This window comes from Rosa chinensis, chromosome 5 (assembly GCF_002994745.2).
Source record: "Rosa chinensis cultivar Old Blush chromosome 5, RchiOBHm-V2, whole genome shotgun sequence".
In the NCBI taxonomy this organism is placed as follows: Eukaryota; Viridiplantae; Streptophyta; class Magnoliopsida; order Rosales; family Rosaceae; genus Rosa; species Rosa chinensis.
In genome coordinates, this window is record NC_037092.1 from 61502262 (window position 1) to 61517544 (window position 15283).

Sequence of the window (15283 nt, forward strand, 5' to 3'; positions counted from 1 at the left end):
GAGTCGGCGTGGGTGTTCGAGGACGACACCCCCGTTGATGAGGCGAGAGGTAGGATGACTGTTGTTGCCGTCAACCGGCTGAAGCGGGTGTTCAGGTTGCCCGGCGTGGTGAAGCTGCGTCCGCCGACTTGGAGGAGTAGGCCTCGATCCTGCCAGTGGGCCACGCCGTCGTGCACGAGGCTATATTCCGCGAGGGAGTGACCTTCCCGCTGGTGCCAAACCTTCAGATCTTGGTGTGCGAGTTTGGCATTGCCTTTGGGCAGGTCTGCCCCAACATGTGGCGGTTGCTGCTGGCGCTGAACTCGCTATGACGGCTGTCAGGTTGTGAGGGACCGACTGTGGCGGAGGTGCTGCACTTCTACGAATTGGTGTACGTGAAACGCCAAGGTTGCAGAGGGCAGGTAAACCTAAGTCGCCGTCAAGGAGCGCCCAAGTTGATCGAGAACTTGAGGGATTCCATGTCCTACTGGCGGGGTACCTTCTGCTTTTCCACGACGGGGTGGGAGTACCAAGCGGGGTCCAACGAGGGGGAGCCGACGTTTAGAATTAAGTCGGAGTTTCAGCCTATCCGAGGTCGTTTGTCGGTCTCCGCCGAACATGTCTGGCGGGGCTCTCTTTATTTATTTATTTTCACTGCCTTGTACTCTATACTGATAATGACCTTTTTGTGCAGCGGGGTTGCGGTACAATCTGACTCGTGAGGAAGAGTGCCGCGTGGCACGCATCCGAGGTTGCTGGCGGAATCGCAACTTGCTGGACTTCCGTCTCCTTACAGGCTGGGAGTTGTTGGTGGATCAGCAACTGACTCGTGCCGTTGGTAAGTACCCTCCGCCATACCACACCCTTCGTGAGATTGTGTCATGCTGACAGATTTGTTGCTCTTTTTTTTTTTTTTTTTTAGAAACTTCGCCGGGGAACAAAGCGAGCCGTGACGCCTTCGCGAAAGCCATGGATCGCGCTGAAATTAACAACTTCCTGGAATCCATGTACGCGTCTGGGCTGGCGGCCTAGAAGACGGTGGTGAACCCGGAGACACTGGCACTGAGCCTGTCCGAGGTTCCGGTGGTGCTGCCAATGCCGCACCACTCTCATCTTGGTGGTGACGGGCTGCCTAATGTTCAGGCGAGGACCAGCGTGGCGAGCGAGGCGGCGCCGCGGAAAGAGAGAGCGCCGGCGATACGGCGCGGGGTGCAGAAGAAAGCAGTGCGCCCAACGGAGGGTGTCACCATAGCGGGGTTGGAGCCGCCGACGGGGGGTTCGAGGCCTGCCGTTGATGGAAGCAAGCGGGCACTTTAGCGAAAACGCCGTCAACCCGACTCGGGCGAGGAAGAGGAGGTAACCGAGGCCTGCGAGCAGCCGAAGAAGACAAGGCAGGCTCCGCTCGAGGCTCCCGCTGACGTGGCGAACGCGGCGGGTACGAGCGGCCTGGACTCATTTGCCGCTTACGCCGAGTTCCTGAATGACGGTGAACGGGAGTTCCTGTATCACCTCTACGAGCGGTTGGGGTTCGGCGGCCTGGAGGGGATTGTTCGGTCGACCGCAGTCAACGAATCGACCTTCAGCACAGCCTTTGGGCACGTCGCCGTTGGGCTACATGAGATGTTCCAGGCGGCGTCAAAACAGCCCCTAGTTGAGCGGGAGCTGAGGGAGGAGGTGGCGGGCCTACAGAGGGACTTGGGGAAGGCCCAGGAAAGGTTGGCTGAAGTCGAGCGTCCCTTGACAAAGGCCGACTGCGATGCGGCAGACTCCCGTGGCAAGCTGTCCGTTGCCATTGAGCGGCACTTGGAGCGGAACGAACAGTTCTCCAAGTTGGAGCAAGACATGTCCCTGCTGCGGGATCGGGTGGCCGCTAAGGATAAGAAGGTTGAGATCCTTCAGCGGGAGTCCGCCGCCAGACAGGCGGAGGTTAAGCGGCTAGAGGGTGAAGTCGCTCGCCTGGAGGCTGAGGGGAGCCGTGCTGCGTCAGCCTCTGTTGAGTCATACAAGCAGTCGGCGGAGTACAAGAAGGCACTGACCGAAGCAGCGAAGGCCGGTGCCCTAGCCAATGTGGAGATGCTGCAGCAGAAGGGCGCCATCGACTGGGCGAAAGCGTCGATGCCGGTTGTGCAGCCATCGAAGGAAGCTCCGCCGACAACAAGTACCGCCCCTGGTCCAGTCGGAACCTGCTCGGGAAGCGGGGAGAGTGGCGGACTCCCGGAGGGCAACTCTCAGCGGACGCCTACCCAGTCAGAGGTGTCTCGTGATGGGTTCTTGGCTGCCCACACCCGGGCGGATGGCACGATAGAGACCCCCAGTCCCACAGCCCGAGGGTCCGACCAGAGGAGTCGTTCACATCCGCCGCGGGCCGCCAGTGGAGATGCTGAAGGTAGCGGAGCTGACCTCGCCAACCCCGCCAACCCCTGAAAATAGGAGTAGGAAAGTTTTTGTAGCCGCTGAGGCATAAATATTTGATGTAATTGACTTGGGATATAAATGAAATTTCAGAACCTAAGCTCCTATACTTTGTACTTGTTTTTTTTTTTTGTGTGTTTGTGATGATGTGTGTACCGCTAGAGGTCTTGACAATGTTGTTTTTGGCCATGAATGAAACATTAAAGGAATTAAAATTGGTCCAAGTGCACAATGTAGAGGACATAGTCCGCTGACTGGCGTATCCAGTTGCCCCCAGTGCTAGACTTGGTAACAATGGTTTGAATAATTCCTCGTTTCATTGATAGCTGTCTGAACAGCGTTTACAAAAGCGGGGTCGTACCCGTTGGGTAGCTTCCCTTAGCTAAATATTGAACAAAAATTTAGCTAAGTCAAGATGCTCTTGGGTAGCGGCATGACTATTTGTAGTAATACCGAAGGTGTTCGGTATTCCAAGGGTGGGTCGTTGTTACGCCATCCTTGTCCATTAAGTAGAAGGTGCCTGGGCTAACGACTTCCACAATTTTGTATGGACCCTCCTAAGTTGGGCGGAGTTTTGTTGGTGGTGGTATGACTTCTTTCATTACCCAGTCCCCCAGTTGGAGGTTGCGGGCCTTGACCCTGGCGTTGTAGAAACGCGATACCCGTCGCTTGTTTTGGAGGTTGCGCAAATGGGCTACGTCTCGTTTTTCCTCTAGGAGATCCCTGTCGAGGTTGACGCCGTCGCTGTTGGTCTCGAGGCAGTAGCCGTCGACCCTAGCTGTTGGTTGGGTTACCTCGATAGGCAGGACAGGCTCAGTTCCGAACATCATACAGAAGGGGGTTTCACCTGTGGCGGAAGTTGGGGTTGTTCTGATGGCCCATAGAACTTCCGGGAGCTTCTCCGCCCACAAACCCTTGGCCTTATCGAGCTTCTTCTGTAACAGCTTCTTGATTATCTTGTTTGCCGCTTCGACCTGGCCGTTGGTTTGGGGGTGAGCGACTGATGCAAAACGCATCTTGGTGCCCAGGTTGGCGGTGAAAGAGATGAGTTCCTTATTGTTGAACTGTGTGCCGTTGTCTGTGATGATTGCATGCGGGACACCGTAGCGGTAGTAGATGTTCTTCCAGAGGAAGTGAATTACCTTGGCGGTAGTTATTGCCATCAAGGGCTCCGCCTCTATCCATTTGCTGTTGTAGTCGATGGCGATAATGATGTATTTGAACTGACCTTTGGCGGTTTGGAATTTTCCCATCAAGTCTAGGCCCCATGTTGAATGAATCCAGGGACCGACGATAACCGACAGAGGCTCCGCCGGGGCATGGGGAAGATCAGCATATTGTTGGCATTTGTGACAAGATTTTGCTATCCGCCGGGCGTCATCACCAAGCGTAGGCCAAAAGTAGCCTTGTCGCATTGTGCGATTAGCCAAGGATCTGGCGCCGGAATGATTTTCGCATTCTCCGCCATGTATTGTTGACAGCACGACCCTTCCCTCTTCTGGGGTTAGACAGCGGAGGTTGGGGTGAGTGAATCCCTGGCGGTAAAGTTTGCCGCTCTGTATGTTGTAGCGGGTTGCTCTCCGCTGGAGCTGTCGCGCTTTGATCTTGTCCTCTGGTAATGTCCCGTTGCGTTTGTACTGAATAATTTCGTCCATCCAGCTAGGATTAGCCTCAATGTTGAAAATCTCTGCAAGGGTTTTTGTGATACTTGCCTTGTCCGGGCACTCCACCCTTGTGTCCTCTGGACTCTGGTGTGGCTGGGCGGTTGCCAGTCTTGCCAGTGAATCGGCCTTGGCGTTCTTTTCCCTGAGGATTTGTGTGATGGTGTGGAACTTGAATTTTTTGAGCAGCGTCTTGGCGTATCCTAAGTATGCCGCTAACTGCTGGTCCTTGGCCTGAAAGCTGTTGTTGACCTGGTTAACGACCAACTGAGAGTCGCTGAAAATGTTGACACTGTCCGCCCCTGAATCGATGGCGAGGAGTAGGCCGGCAATGAGTGCTTCATACTCCGCCATATTGTTTGAGGCTTTGAAGTTGAATTTCAATGCGTACTCGACGCTAAGCCCCCTGGTCCTGTTAAGATGATTCCGGCGCCGCTGGCCTTGGCGCACGCGGAGCAGTCCACGTGTAGGTTCTCGGCTGTCACTATTTCCGTTCCAGGCGGTACATCAATCTTGGATTCGGGCTGACGCTCGGTGAGCTCAGCAATGAAGTCTGCCACCGCCGGGCCCTTCATGGCGGTTCTTGGTTTGTAATCTATGTCAAACTCACTGAGCTCAATGGCCCACTTGCTGAGGCGCCCCGAATGTTCAGGGTTCTGCATTACCTGTCTCAGCGGTTGATTGGTTAATACATGGATTGTGTGGGCCTGGAAGTATTGGCGGAGGCGTCTGGCGGCGACGATGAGTGCGAGAGCAAGCTGCTCCAAGGGAGGATACTGTGTTTCTGCTCCGTTCATGCCCCTACCGGCATAGAACACCGGGAGCTCGTCCTGGCCTTCCCGCCGGACGATGGCGCAACTCACCGCTGACTGCGATACGGCTAGGTAAATGTATAATGTTTCTCCTTGCACAGGAATGAAAAGGAGTGGAACTGCCGCCAGGTATTCTTTTAGGCCTTGGAACGCCGCCTGGCACTCTGGGTTCCAATCGATGACTTTCTTGTGGGTTGTCTTAAGGATCTTAAAAAATGGGGCGCATCTGTCGGTCAGTCTGGAGATGAATCGAGACAGGGCGGTTAGATTGCCCTGGAGGCATTGGATGTGCACCTTCCATTCTGAGTCCTTCAAGTCGAGGATGGCTTGCACCTTGTCAGGGTTGGCCTCGATGCTCCTTTCACTGACAATATACCCCAGAAATTTGCTGGCGGTGACGCCAAAGAAGCATTTTTCTGGGTTGAGGGGCATACCGTAGGCCAAGAGGATGGTTATTATGATTTTTAGGTTTGCCACATGTCCGCTGGCCTTTGTACTCTTGACCAACATGTCGTCTACATAAACCTCGATTATCTTCCCCAGATGCTCCGCGAACATGGCGTTCATCAGTCGCTGATAAGTTGCCTCTGCATTCTTCAAACCGAAAGGCATCACATTGTAACAATACAGGCCTTTGTCGGTGGTGAAGGTGGTGCACTCCTGGTCGTCGGGATGCATCCTGATCTGGTTATAGCCGGAAAAAGCATCCATCATGCCGAGGAGTTCGTGTCCAGCAGTTGCATCGACCAGTTGATCGATGTGGGGTAGTGGGAAACTATCTTTTAGGCACGCCTTGTTAAGATTTTTGAAGTCGACGAACATCCTCCACATGCCGCTAGCCTTTTTGACCATAACCAGGTTGGAAATCCACTGGGGATAGATGACCTGGCGGATGAACCCAATGCCCTGTAACTTGGCAACCTCCTCTCCTATAGCACGGTACTTCTCTTCGTCGGAGGCTCTGCGTTTTTGTTTGATAGGGTAGAAGGATGGTTTGATGCTCAACTTGTGTGTGATGATTTCAGGGGAGATACCTGGCATGTCTGCATATGACCAGGCAAAGACCGTAGCGTTGTCACATAGGAACCGGGTGAGCTCCGCCGCCAGCTCTGGGTCTAATTGAGCGCCTATGCGGATTGTCCGCTCGGGGTGCTCTTCAGAGATGCTGACGACTCTTAATGATGTTTCCGGGTTGACCGGCTCCTTCCTTACGTACTTCTTTTCGTCTTCCCTGGGGTCCTCAAAAATATTTGCTGGCGGTGCCTGACTGCCTACCGCTAGGATCTCATGGTGGCGGGTTGATTGTGCTATGGTAGTAGAATAACACTCGCGTGCCAACTGTTGACTTCCCTTGACGCAGCCTGTGCCGTTAGGTGTGGGGAACTTCATGAGCAGCATGTACCCGGCGATGATGCACTTAAGTTTGTTGAGCGCTGGCCGACCAATGATGGCTTTATATGAGCTGAAACAATCGACAATTATGAACTCCGTATGTATCTCAGCCATACATGGACTAGTACCGATCACTAGCCGCATATAATCAGAACCCAGCGGTTGTGTGACGTCACCGGAGAAGCTGAGCAGTGGTTCATGATCTTGGAGTAATTTTTTGTTCAGCTTAAGGTCGTTGTAACAACCACTGAATATAACGTTGACAGCGGAACCGCTATCACCTAGGATTCTTCCCACTGACATTTTGCCGAGAATGGCGTCGATCAAGAAAGGATCGTCATGGGGCAGATGTACTCCGCGTTCCTCCTCCTCTGAGAAGGTAATAGGCTCCCAACCAGACCTTGGGAGTTTGGCGGATCTTTCGTAGCGAATGTTGCAGACTTCCTTTGGGTGATTAGCTCGCGCATAACGCTTTCTAGCTCTGTGAGACATGTTGGTGATTGGAGCACCTCCGTCGATTGTATTGATGCGGCCCATGGGCTCAATGTCAGCGATCACAGGTGGCGGTTGGCGCACTTTGAATTGCTCCAGCTTGCCATCACGGTACAAGGTCTCAATGGCCGTTTTGAGAGCGTTGCAGCTGTTGGTATTGTGACCGCTGTCCTCGTGGTATTTGCACCACCTGGCGGTGTTTCTTGGCTTTCCTGTTTTTGGGTATTTTCCCGGGGGCGGCGGTGGGATCTGATCCTTGCACTGATTGTATATTTCTTCATACGAGGCCGTGAGGACTGTAATTACTGCATATCGCTGGGACGACTCCGTATGTTTGTTGCGGCTGTCCCCATGGGATGGGCGGTTCCCCTTGCAGTGTTGGTCCTTCTGTCGCTTGTTTTGGTACTGGCCTTGCTGCCACTCCCTCTTTTGTCAGTTGGCGGTGTGTTGGAGGTTTTGTTAGCGGTCCCCTGGTGACTGGAGGAGGGTTGCGTCGACTTTGCTAGTGCTGCTGGTGGCGGTGGGGTTTCTCCATATGTGATGAATTCTGCTTGGGCATGAATGACCGCCTCACTCATGAGGTGGTCGTATACCGCATTTGGATGATTGTAGTTGAGGTGATAGAGAAATGGCCCTTTGAGGAGTCCCTGCTTAAAAGCCGCCGAAGCCATTGTTTTATCAAGATCACAGCATTGAGATGCTGCCGCTCGCCACCTTGTGACGAATGCCTTCAGTGTTTCCTCTGTACCCTGCTTGACGTTGAACAATTGGCTTGTATTGTGGTGCCCGGCGGACAGTAGGATGAACCGGGAAAGAAAAGCGTGCGATAGTGCCTGGAATGAGTCAATGGATCCCGGCGGGCACTCGAAGAACCAATTTATTGCTTCATTGTCCAGCGTTTCGCTGAACAAGTGGCACAGGGTGGCGTCATTGAATCCCTTGTTGTTGGTGACTTTCTTGAAGGTGTCCATATGGACGAAGGGATCAGTCTTACAGCTGTAATGTGACATTTTTGGAGTCTTTGCGTACGCCGGTCTGACGGCCAGCAAAATTGCAGCGGTAAATGGTCCTGGCCTGGACGCGAAAAGTGGATTTGAAGTTGGCGCCGGGGTGCCTGCTTCCGCCCGGATTAACCTTTGTTCCAACTGCTGCATCCTTTCTAGTATTTGAGCAGTTGCATCGCATGCGGGGTCTAGCCGGGTACTCCGCTGAACTGATCCTCGCCTGGGAGCGGGTGGGTTTCCCTCGGTTCTTGCCCGAGGTCTCGAGCGATGGGTGTGCAGTGATGACTCTGCCTCCTGTTCCAACATTAGCTGAGGTACAGGGGGCGGCCCCATTCCCGCTAGCTCTGGTGGGCGCAGCGGGACCTGCATATGCACGACTGGTGCTGGTATCAATGCTCCTGTACCAGGTCGGCTGTGCCTGGTGCTCCGTGACTGCTCACTTCGTGCCGGGTTGGCGGTTGCCTCCAGCGTTCTCTTTAGCTCATCAAAGCGTGACACAAGCGTGGCCACTTGCTTTTGGGCCTCGGCCTTTTCCTTTCGTTCTTGCTCCCGCTCTCTGTTTGCTTTGTGAAGATCCGCCAGTGCCAGCTCATATAGAGAGGCAAGGTCTTGGCCTGGCGGACGGCTGCTACTTGGGTTTGTCTCACCGCCGGGGTTCACAGGGGTGGTGAATAGCCCGCGGTTGATGCCTACCGCTGGGTTGGTGGGTTGGGGAATGGCGGACTGATCTGCCTGCTCTTCAGCGTTTCCCCTGCTATTGTTAGTCATGGTGGTGGTGTGGTGACCTTTTGTTCAAGGGTTCCCACAGACGGCGCCAATGTTAATACTCAAGTCCGGCGGTAGCCGACTCTTCGCTTAACGCGGGTCCGATGGGCGGACCACTACTCCGAGGATTAAATGACTTCCGCTTGCTGCAACACGAGAGACAGGGCGTCAGAGGGAGACCGCGTTGGGCGGTCTTCACTTCTCCGATGCCTAAGTCAGTCACTGTATGGGCAGCATAGCAATAAATGAGTAGTAAATGCGTAATTAATGAGGAGAGAGGAGAGAACCTTTTATAGGTGAGGAGGAGGTTGATCTCCTTCTTGTTTTCGATGTGGGACTGATGTGCTTCGATACCCAGCGTCTGGAGCTTCTGATGCTAGCTTGGCGAGGCGCGTGGCGGCGCGTTAGCTGTGATCTAGGGGCGATCCTGGGCTAGGGCAGTAGCCCGCCTGGCTGTGTCTCCGCAGGTCCCCCACTTGGTTAGATTCAGTACCTCTGGCGGTACAATGAGCGTGGCTCATTATAGCTAATTATGCTTGCAAACGTACAAGTAGGTACAGTGTGTAGTGCTGTAGTTTGCAGAGTTGTTGTTGTGTTGGGTACAGGGATGAAAGTCATGAGAATTACTCTAAATGGAGTGCAGCATTTTATCTACAGATTGTTGGACGGACCCAAACGAGTGAATCTGGTGGTAGAGGTTATGTGGAGAGCATGTGTTTTTAACTTTATAGTCCTCACTTGTGGCGAGTATGTATTGACATTGTGGATTCTTGATGTCATCTAGGGATGGCAATGGGGATTACAATACCATCCCCACCCCCGAGGTAATTCTCCACCCCCATCCCCGCCCCAATCCCCAATGAAACTATATTGGGGATTCCCCTTCCCCGTCCCCATCCCCACTGGGGACAAAGCCTCCAAACCCGCCCCAAATCCCCAATAAGAATTTAAAAAATAGAATAAATTTTTTTCTCATATTGCCTTTTTTAAAATCAAAATCTACAATAAGTTGAATTAAAACATGATTAAATTTATAAATCATAATTCAGTGAGTGCAAAAGTCAAACACTATTAAAATAAAAGTGTAGCCATTAAAGTAAAGTAGTAAATATATATATTTGTAATTTATATTATAAAAACTATATATATATATATATATATATATATATATATATATATATACAGATCCTATCCAGAGCGGAGCTCCGCTTTGAAATTAACGTGTGAAGTTCGAGTTTTGGGTCACTTTTCGGTCGCATATCCACATCTCGACCGTTCAGTTTTTAGGTACTAGTGTATAGATCATCTCTGCAAATTTTCAGCCAAATTGATGATCGTTAAGGCATTGATAACTTCCTTAAAGCTAGTACGGTTCAGGTTGACAGATTCAGTCCGTCCATTGGTTTAAGCGAGTTAGATACCTTAACGATCATCAATTTGGCTGAAAATTTGCAGAGATGATCTATACACTAGTACCTAAAAACTGAACGGTCGAGATGTGGATATGCGACCGAAAAGTGACCCAAAACTCGAACTTCACACGTTAATTTTCAAAGCGGAACTCCGCTCTGGATAGGATCTGTATATATATATATATATATATATATATATATATATATATACAATGGAAGGACTGAATCTGTCAACCTGAACCGTACTAGCTTTAAGGCACTTATCAATGCCTTAACGATCATCATTTTGGCTGAAATTGGGTAAATGATCATTTCCCCTAATATATATATATATATATATATATATATATAAATTAAATATATGTATATATCATTGAGGTGAGTTTGGGGATGGAGATTATAATATCATCCCCGCCCCATCCCCGATCTTAGATAGTGGGGATTGGGGATCCCCATCCCCATTCCCCATTTATCCCGAATTCTCCCCCCATTAGGGGCAGGTATCCAATAGAGCTCCACCCTGCTGGAGATTTTTGCCATACCATCGAGTACTTGTTTTTAAAGAAAATTTTTACAAGTATTTAGTGTTGATGTCTGAACCATCACGCCCGGTGTATTGTTGTTTATTTATTTGTTTATTATTTGTGCTTGAAAATCGGGGAGTGACAGCCTAAAAGCCTCATTTAAAAAAAAAAAAAAAAAAAAAAAACCGAGATTCAATGTAAAAGCTCTCTCCGAATGGACCACAAAGATGGTGCTGAATAATGCATGATGTTGAAAGCTAGCTAAAAACTGAATTACTCTTAATTGTTCAACCCAAAAACAGTGAGAGAACATATATAACAATTAAAACTGCCCATGATTTAATGAGAAAAAGAAAGAAATCAAAAGCAAAAAAGTTGTTAGGTAATTGTAGATGATACCAATGCAAGTTGGTTTAATTGTTTTAACCAATTTAGGCAACAACATTAATATATGCCCACAATTTTGAGTGCTTAACCAGAAATGAGAACATTCTATCCTTATCCAATACCTTCAAGTTTTAGTAAAAGCCTCTATAAATTCTCCATCATACAACACACACAAGTTAGTTAAGTAAAGTTCCAGTCTCTTTATACTTGTATAAGCATCCTTGTCTTACATAACTTGCAATGGAGAATTATGGTTATAGCTCAGATGGTATTTTCAAGTCTTAATTTTAAACCCCCTCTATTTGATAAGCTCATTTTTCAGATCCCTAAACCCTAAAAGGAGGATAACGTCGTTTTTCTTAATACCAAAAGGAGTAAGCGCTTACTCGATCCGTCTTGGTATTAAGAAAAACAATATTGTCCTCCTTTTCACTCCAAACTCAATCTAGTTTCCTATCTATTTTCTTGGCCTTGCTGCAATCGGTGCCATATATTACAACCACTTCTAATATCTTCACACTGTTTTTGAGCTATCAAAACAAGTGAAAGATTGCAATCCAAAAGTATGACCATTCTTGAGTGTTGAGTTGTGGGACAAAGTGAAGGATTTCAATCTTCCAGCAGTGATGTTAGGCCATCTCTAATCTTGGTGGTCTAAAATAGACCATGTTTAGACCTTATAAATGTATTATTCATCCAAATAGTAATGTATATAATTTGCTCAATTCCAATTGTTCGGGGCTAAACTATAATTTGCATACCAACATTTGCATGTGGTGGACTAATCTAGAACCCTTCTCCATCCACTTGTGATCTAGACTTTACAACATGGTCTAAATGTAGACCAACCTCTAGCCTTTAGACCCTCAATTTTATTATTTATTTATTTTGTAATAAACCCAACCTATTTTTCGAGATTTTGGAAACATATGGTCCAAAGGGTGGACTTTAGACTTAGGATTCGAGATGGTCTTAGGATCAAAAGCTTCTACTCCCTTACTCCATTGAGTTCAAAAATCACAAGTTTTCATGATTTGATTTAAATGGAGCAGAGAAGATCTATATCCATTTTGTATGGAACCAAGCTTTTCTTCCCTTACTATAATTAATAAATGTTGCCTAATCTGGTTGAAATCCAGGTATAGCCTTAATGGAATCTTTGAGGTCTCTTAGACCACCTTTAGTTGTACCAAATGACCCAAACCTCTACTTGGTTTATTTCCTTTTCCAAGCTACCTCTTCTCACCCAAGCAAACCTGCCCTCACTATATCCAAATCCTCTGGAAGTCTATGGTTATCAAAGTCTCCTATGACTTGCTCCATCTTGTTATTAAGAAAATGATGTTTTTCTCATTTTCACTTCAAATTCGATCTAGTTCCGTTCCCCATATGTTTCCTTGGCATTGCTGCAATTGGTGCCATTACACAACCACTTCTAAGTTCTAACCTCTTTTCACTTTCGCTGAGCTCTTTAAGCAAGTCAAAGTCAAAACTTACTATAACCATTCCTCAAGTGTAGGAGAAAGTGAAGCTACAACAAGCATGAGCAAAGAAGTGATTCTGACACATAGGAACTTCATTGCTACATTTCATGACCACAATGGATGAATCAGTGGCTGGAGAGATGAACCATTTGTTTCTTTTTGTTTTTCTCATGTTCCATATATTTGGCCGGTTGGTTCGATGGCAAGACTTAATCTTGGGAAGATCTTGATGGATGTTGAGAAGTAGAAGCTAACACAATCACTTTCTTTCTCGAGTTATGTTTATATTGAGGATCGAAGGCTTTAGACTGTATTTTTATGGTTAGTGAAAGGTATAGTCTCTTATATATCTCTGTGAAAGTTTACCAAAGTTCTGAAAGCTAGCTAAAACAAATAAGTGGAAGTTTACAATGCATTAATGCATCAAAATATCAAAATAATCAAGCCAACCCCAACCTTGTAATGCCCTACATATGCTGATAATACCAAAACAATTTGACAATTGGATGGCTCAAGTACCACGAACCGGAATGAATAGGTTTAGGGTTCTGTAACAGGAATGTACACTGGATTGTTTATTAGGGAGAGCAACGGATGGTAATATAAGATCAACAAAATGCATAGGTTGGCGAGCCAAATATTTTAGAAACAAATTTTGATGGAAAAAGAAGTTCCTATAGTCCTGAAGAGATTCACAATCTGTTGAAAGTAAGAAAAGAAAGTAAAAGTAAACTGAAGATAAGAGTTCCATAACCTCAAGAAGCACCCAGAGTGACTTTTCCTATAGTTTGAAGGTCAAAGATCTCAATCCAGTAACCATCTGGATCCTTAATGAATGCTATTCCTTTCATCTTTCCTGCAATCGACATCACAAATTTAAGACCAATAATTAATATGCAATGAAACAAAAAGGAGCCTCAAAAACTGAAATCGTGGAAACAGTAAATGAGCCTCCAAAAAGGAGCCTGAAGGAAAGTTTGTTGCTTTTTCAATTTTTTGTTCTTTCCGTTTTTCACTTTGTTTTAAAAAATACAAAATCCTAGAGAAAGAATAATAACTGGAAAGCACATTTCTGGTGCCTATGAGACAATGATGCATGGATACAGTCACTAGCGCTGCAGTTCAAAACAGGCATTAAAGTTGACAAGGCAATCCTCAAACTTCAAACAGTATGGACATGGCTATAAAATTCACTTGACAGCGTAAGAACTTCAATCATCAATTAAATACTTCATGATCTTTGTGTACATATTCCAATGGTTTGTTGTGACTATTCTATGCCGAGAAATCTCAAATCCACAACTACACAATTACTGAACTCCTCAGCTATCCAGATTTCAGTGTAACCCAGACAACATAAATTTTAACTTAACATAACCCAAAGCAAAGAACATATGATGTTACGTATTCTAATGGTTTGTTGTGACTATTCTATGCCAAGAATAAGATCTCAAATCCACAACTACAGAATTACTGAACTCCTCAGCCATCCAGATTTCAGTGTAACCCAGATAACATAAATTTTAACTCAACATAACCCAAAGCAAAGAACATATGATGTTACAGTCAAGATACACCTTTATGAATCACAATTCTGGAAGATGTCTTTCATTTTCTTAAATTAATTTTTTCTTTTTCAGATGACACACCTCTCAAAGGTTTCAGTATAAAATTAGAGGTGTTCCTGTCACTAACTCAAGGAAAGTATTGATCCTTCCTTTAAATGAAACTGCCTGCTTTCATATATTATCCATTTACACAACATGATCAATCTCTACAAACTGATTCCAAGATTATCAATCTACTTTCTTACAAAGGAACTAAGGTGTCCCAAGCAATCTCCACCCGTTGTACCAGTCAATATTCATAGAGACATCTTATAACTCTTAAAAATTTTAGGATAAAAATGAAATCTTACCATCATCCAGCCTTTTCACAAATTCAACCCCCAGACGTTCAAATCTCTCGCATGCATTTTTTGTGTCATCAACAGTGATGCCAATGTGTCCTGATTAACAAAATAAGATAGACAGGGTTAATGCCAGAATCTAGAATTTACCTACTAGATTTCCTACCCATGACCTAGAGATTACACATGCTTGATTAGCCCTCAAGCAGGCTAATGGACATATGTAGATGTTTGAGGAATATTAAATTTATTTACGATTGCAGCAATATGTGATAGTTGTCTAGTATTTAATTCTTCTCCCCGGTCAATCAGAAAAGTGGTCTCACATGATCCTAGGAAGCCTCGCAGGGGCATTCTCATCTATTAGTGATCAAAACATTATTCCCCGAGCAAAAAGATAGCATCCTATATGATTTGCAACTATAAGTTTGCTGCTTTTTATTTGATAATGGTAACAGATGTACAGATTCCTGTATGCAAATCAACCCTGCCCTATAATTACGACAGCTAAGGATTGACAGCATTCTCCCATTCGTATAACATCAGGCAAAATGTTTGACAAGACATATACCGGTACTATAAATATAGTTATAACAGCAAATCCGGGTACAATGAATGCATTCTTGTTTGGAAATATAGCCAAAGACAGATTTGTGGGAAGAGTGAAGCATTTGGTGTATATCCTAAAATTTATGGTTATTATATTGCAAATTAGCAACTGATCAAAAAGACCGAGTGCAAACGATTCTGGGGCCACACATACCACATAGTAATGCAAGACACAATATGTGGCATTTGGCATCAAATGGATAAGTTAGTCAAGCTTATTTGAAGGAGAACAACTACATCACAAGAATTGTCAGTTTTGAGTTTTGACACATTCATAGAGCAAGTTACGTACCAAAGCCACGAGGTTCTGAATTACCATTGTGGTATCCTTTGAATTCTGGATCACTTTCAGTACCCCAGTTACTGTAAAATGTCGGTCATTGTCAGATATTGACATAACACTATACCAAAAGAGTTGTGAGAAAAATAAGTATAAGAAAG

At 46.6% G+C, this 15283-nt stretch overlaps 1 protein-coding gene across 2 annotated transcripts in view; it reads right to left on the reverse strand.

The window, feature by feature from the left end:
• Window positions 1-15283, reverse strand: part of LOC112165551 (lactoylglutathione lyase) — an 80693-nt gene that overhangs the window by 64631 nt on the left and 779 nt on the right. The window contains exons 3-5 of one of the 2 annotated variants that reach the window (XM_024302105.2): window positions 15135-15205; window positions 14243-14332; window positions 13079-13180 (exon numbers count right to left, since the gene is read on the reverse strand). In XM_024302105.2, coding sequence (XP_024157873.1) covers window positions 13080-13180; window positions 14243-14332; window positions 15135-15205 — 262 coding nt within the window. In that variant the 3' untranslated portion in view covers window position 13079. Of the gene's footprint in view, window positions 1-12766; window positions 13181-14242; window positions 14333-15134; window positions 15206-15283 lie in introns of those variants that run through there. The other variant, XM_040505608.1, reaches the window with a different exon arrangement.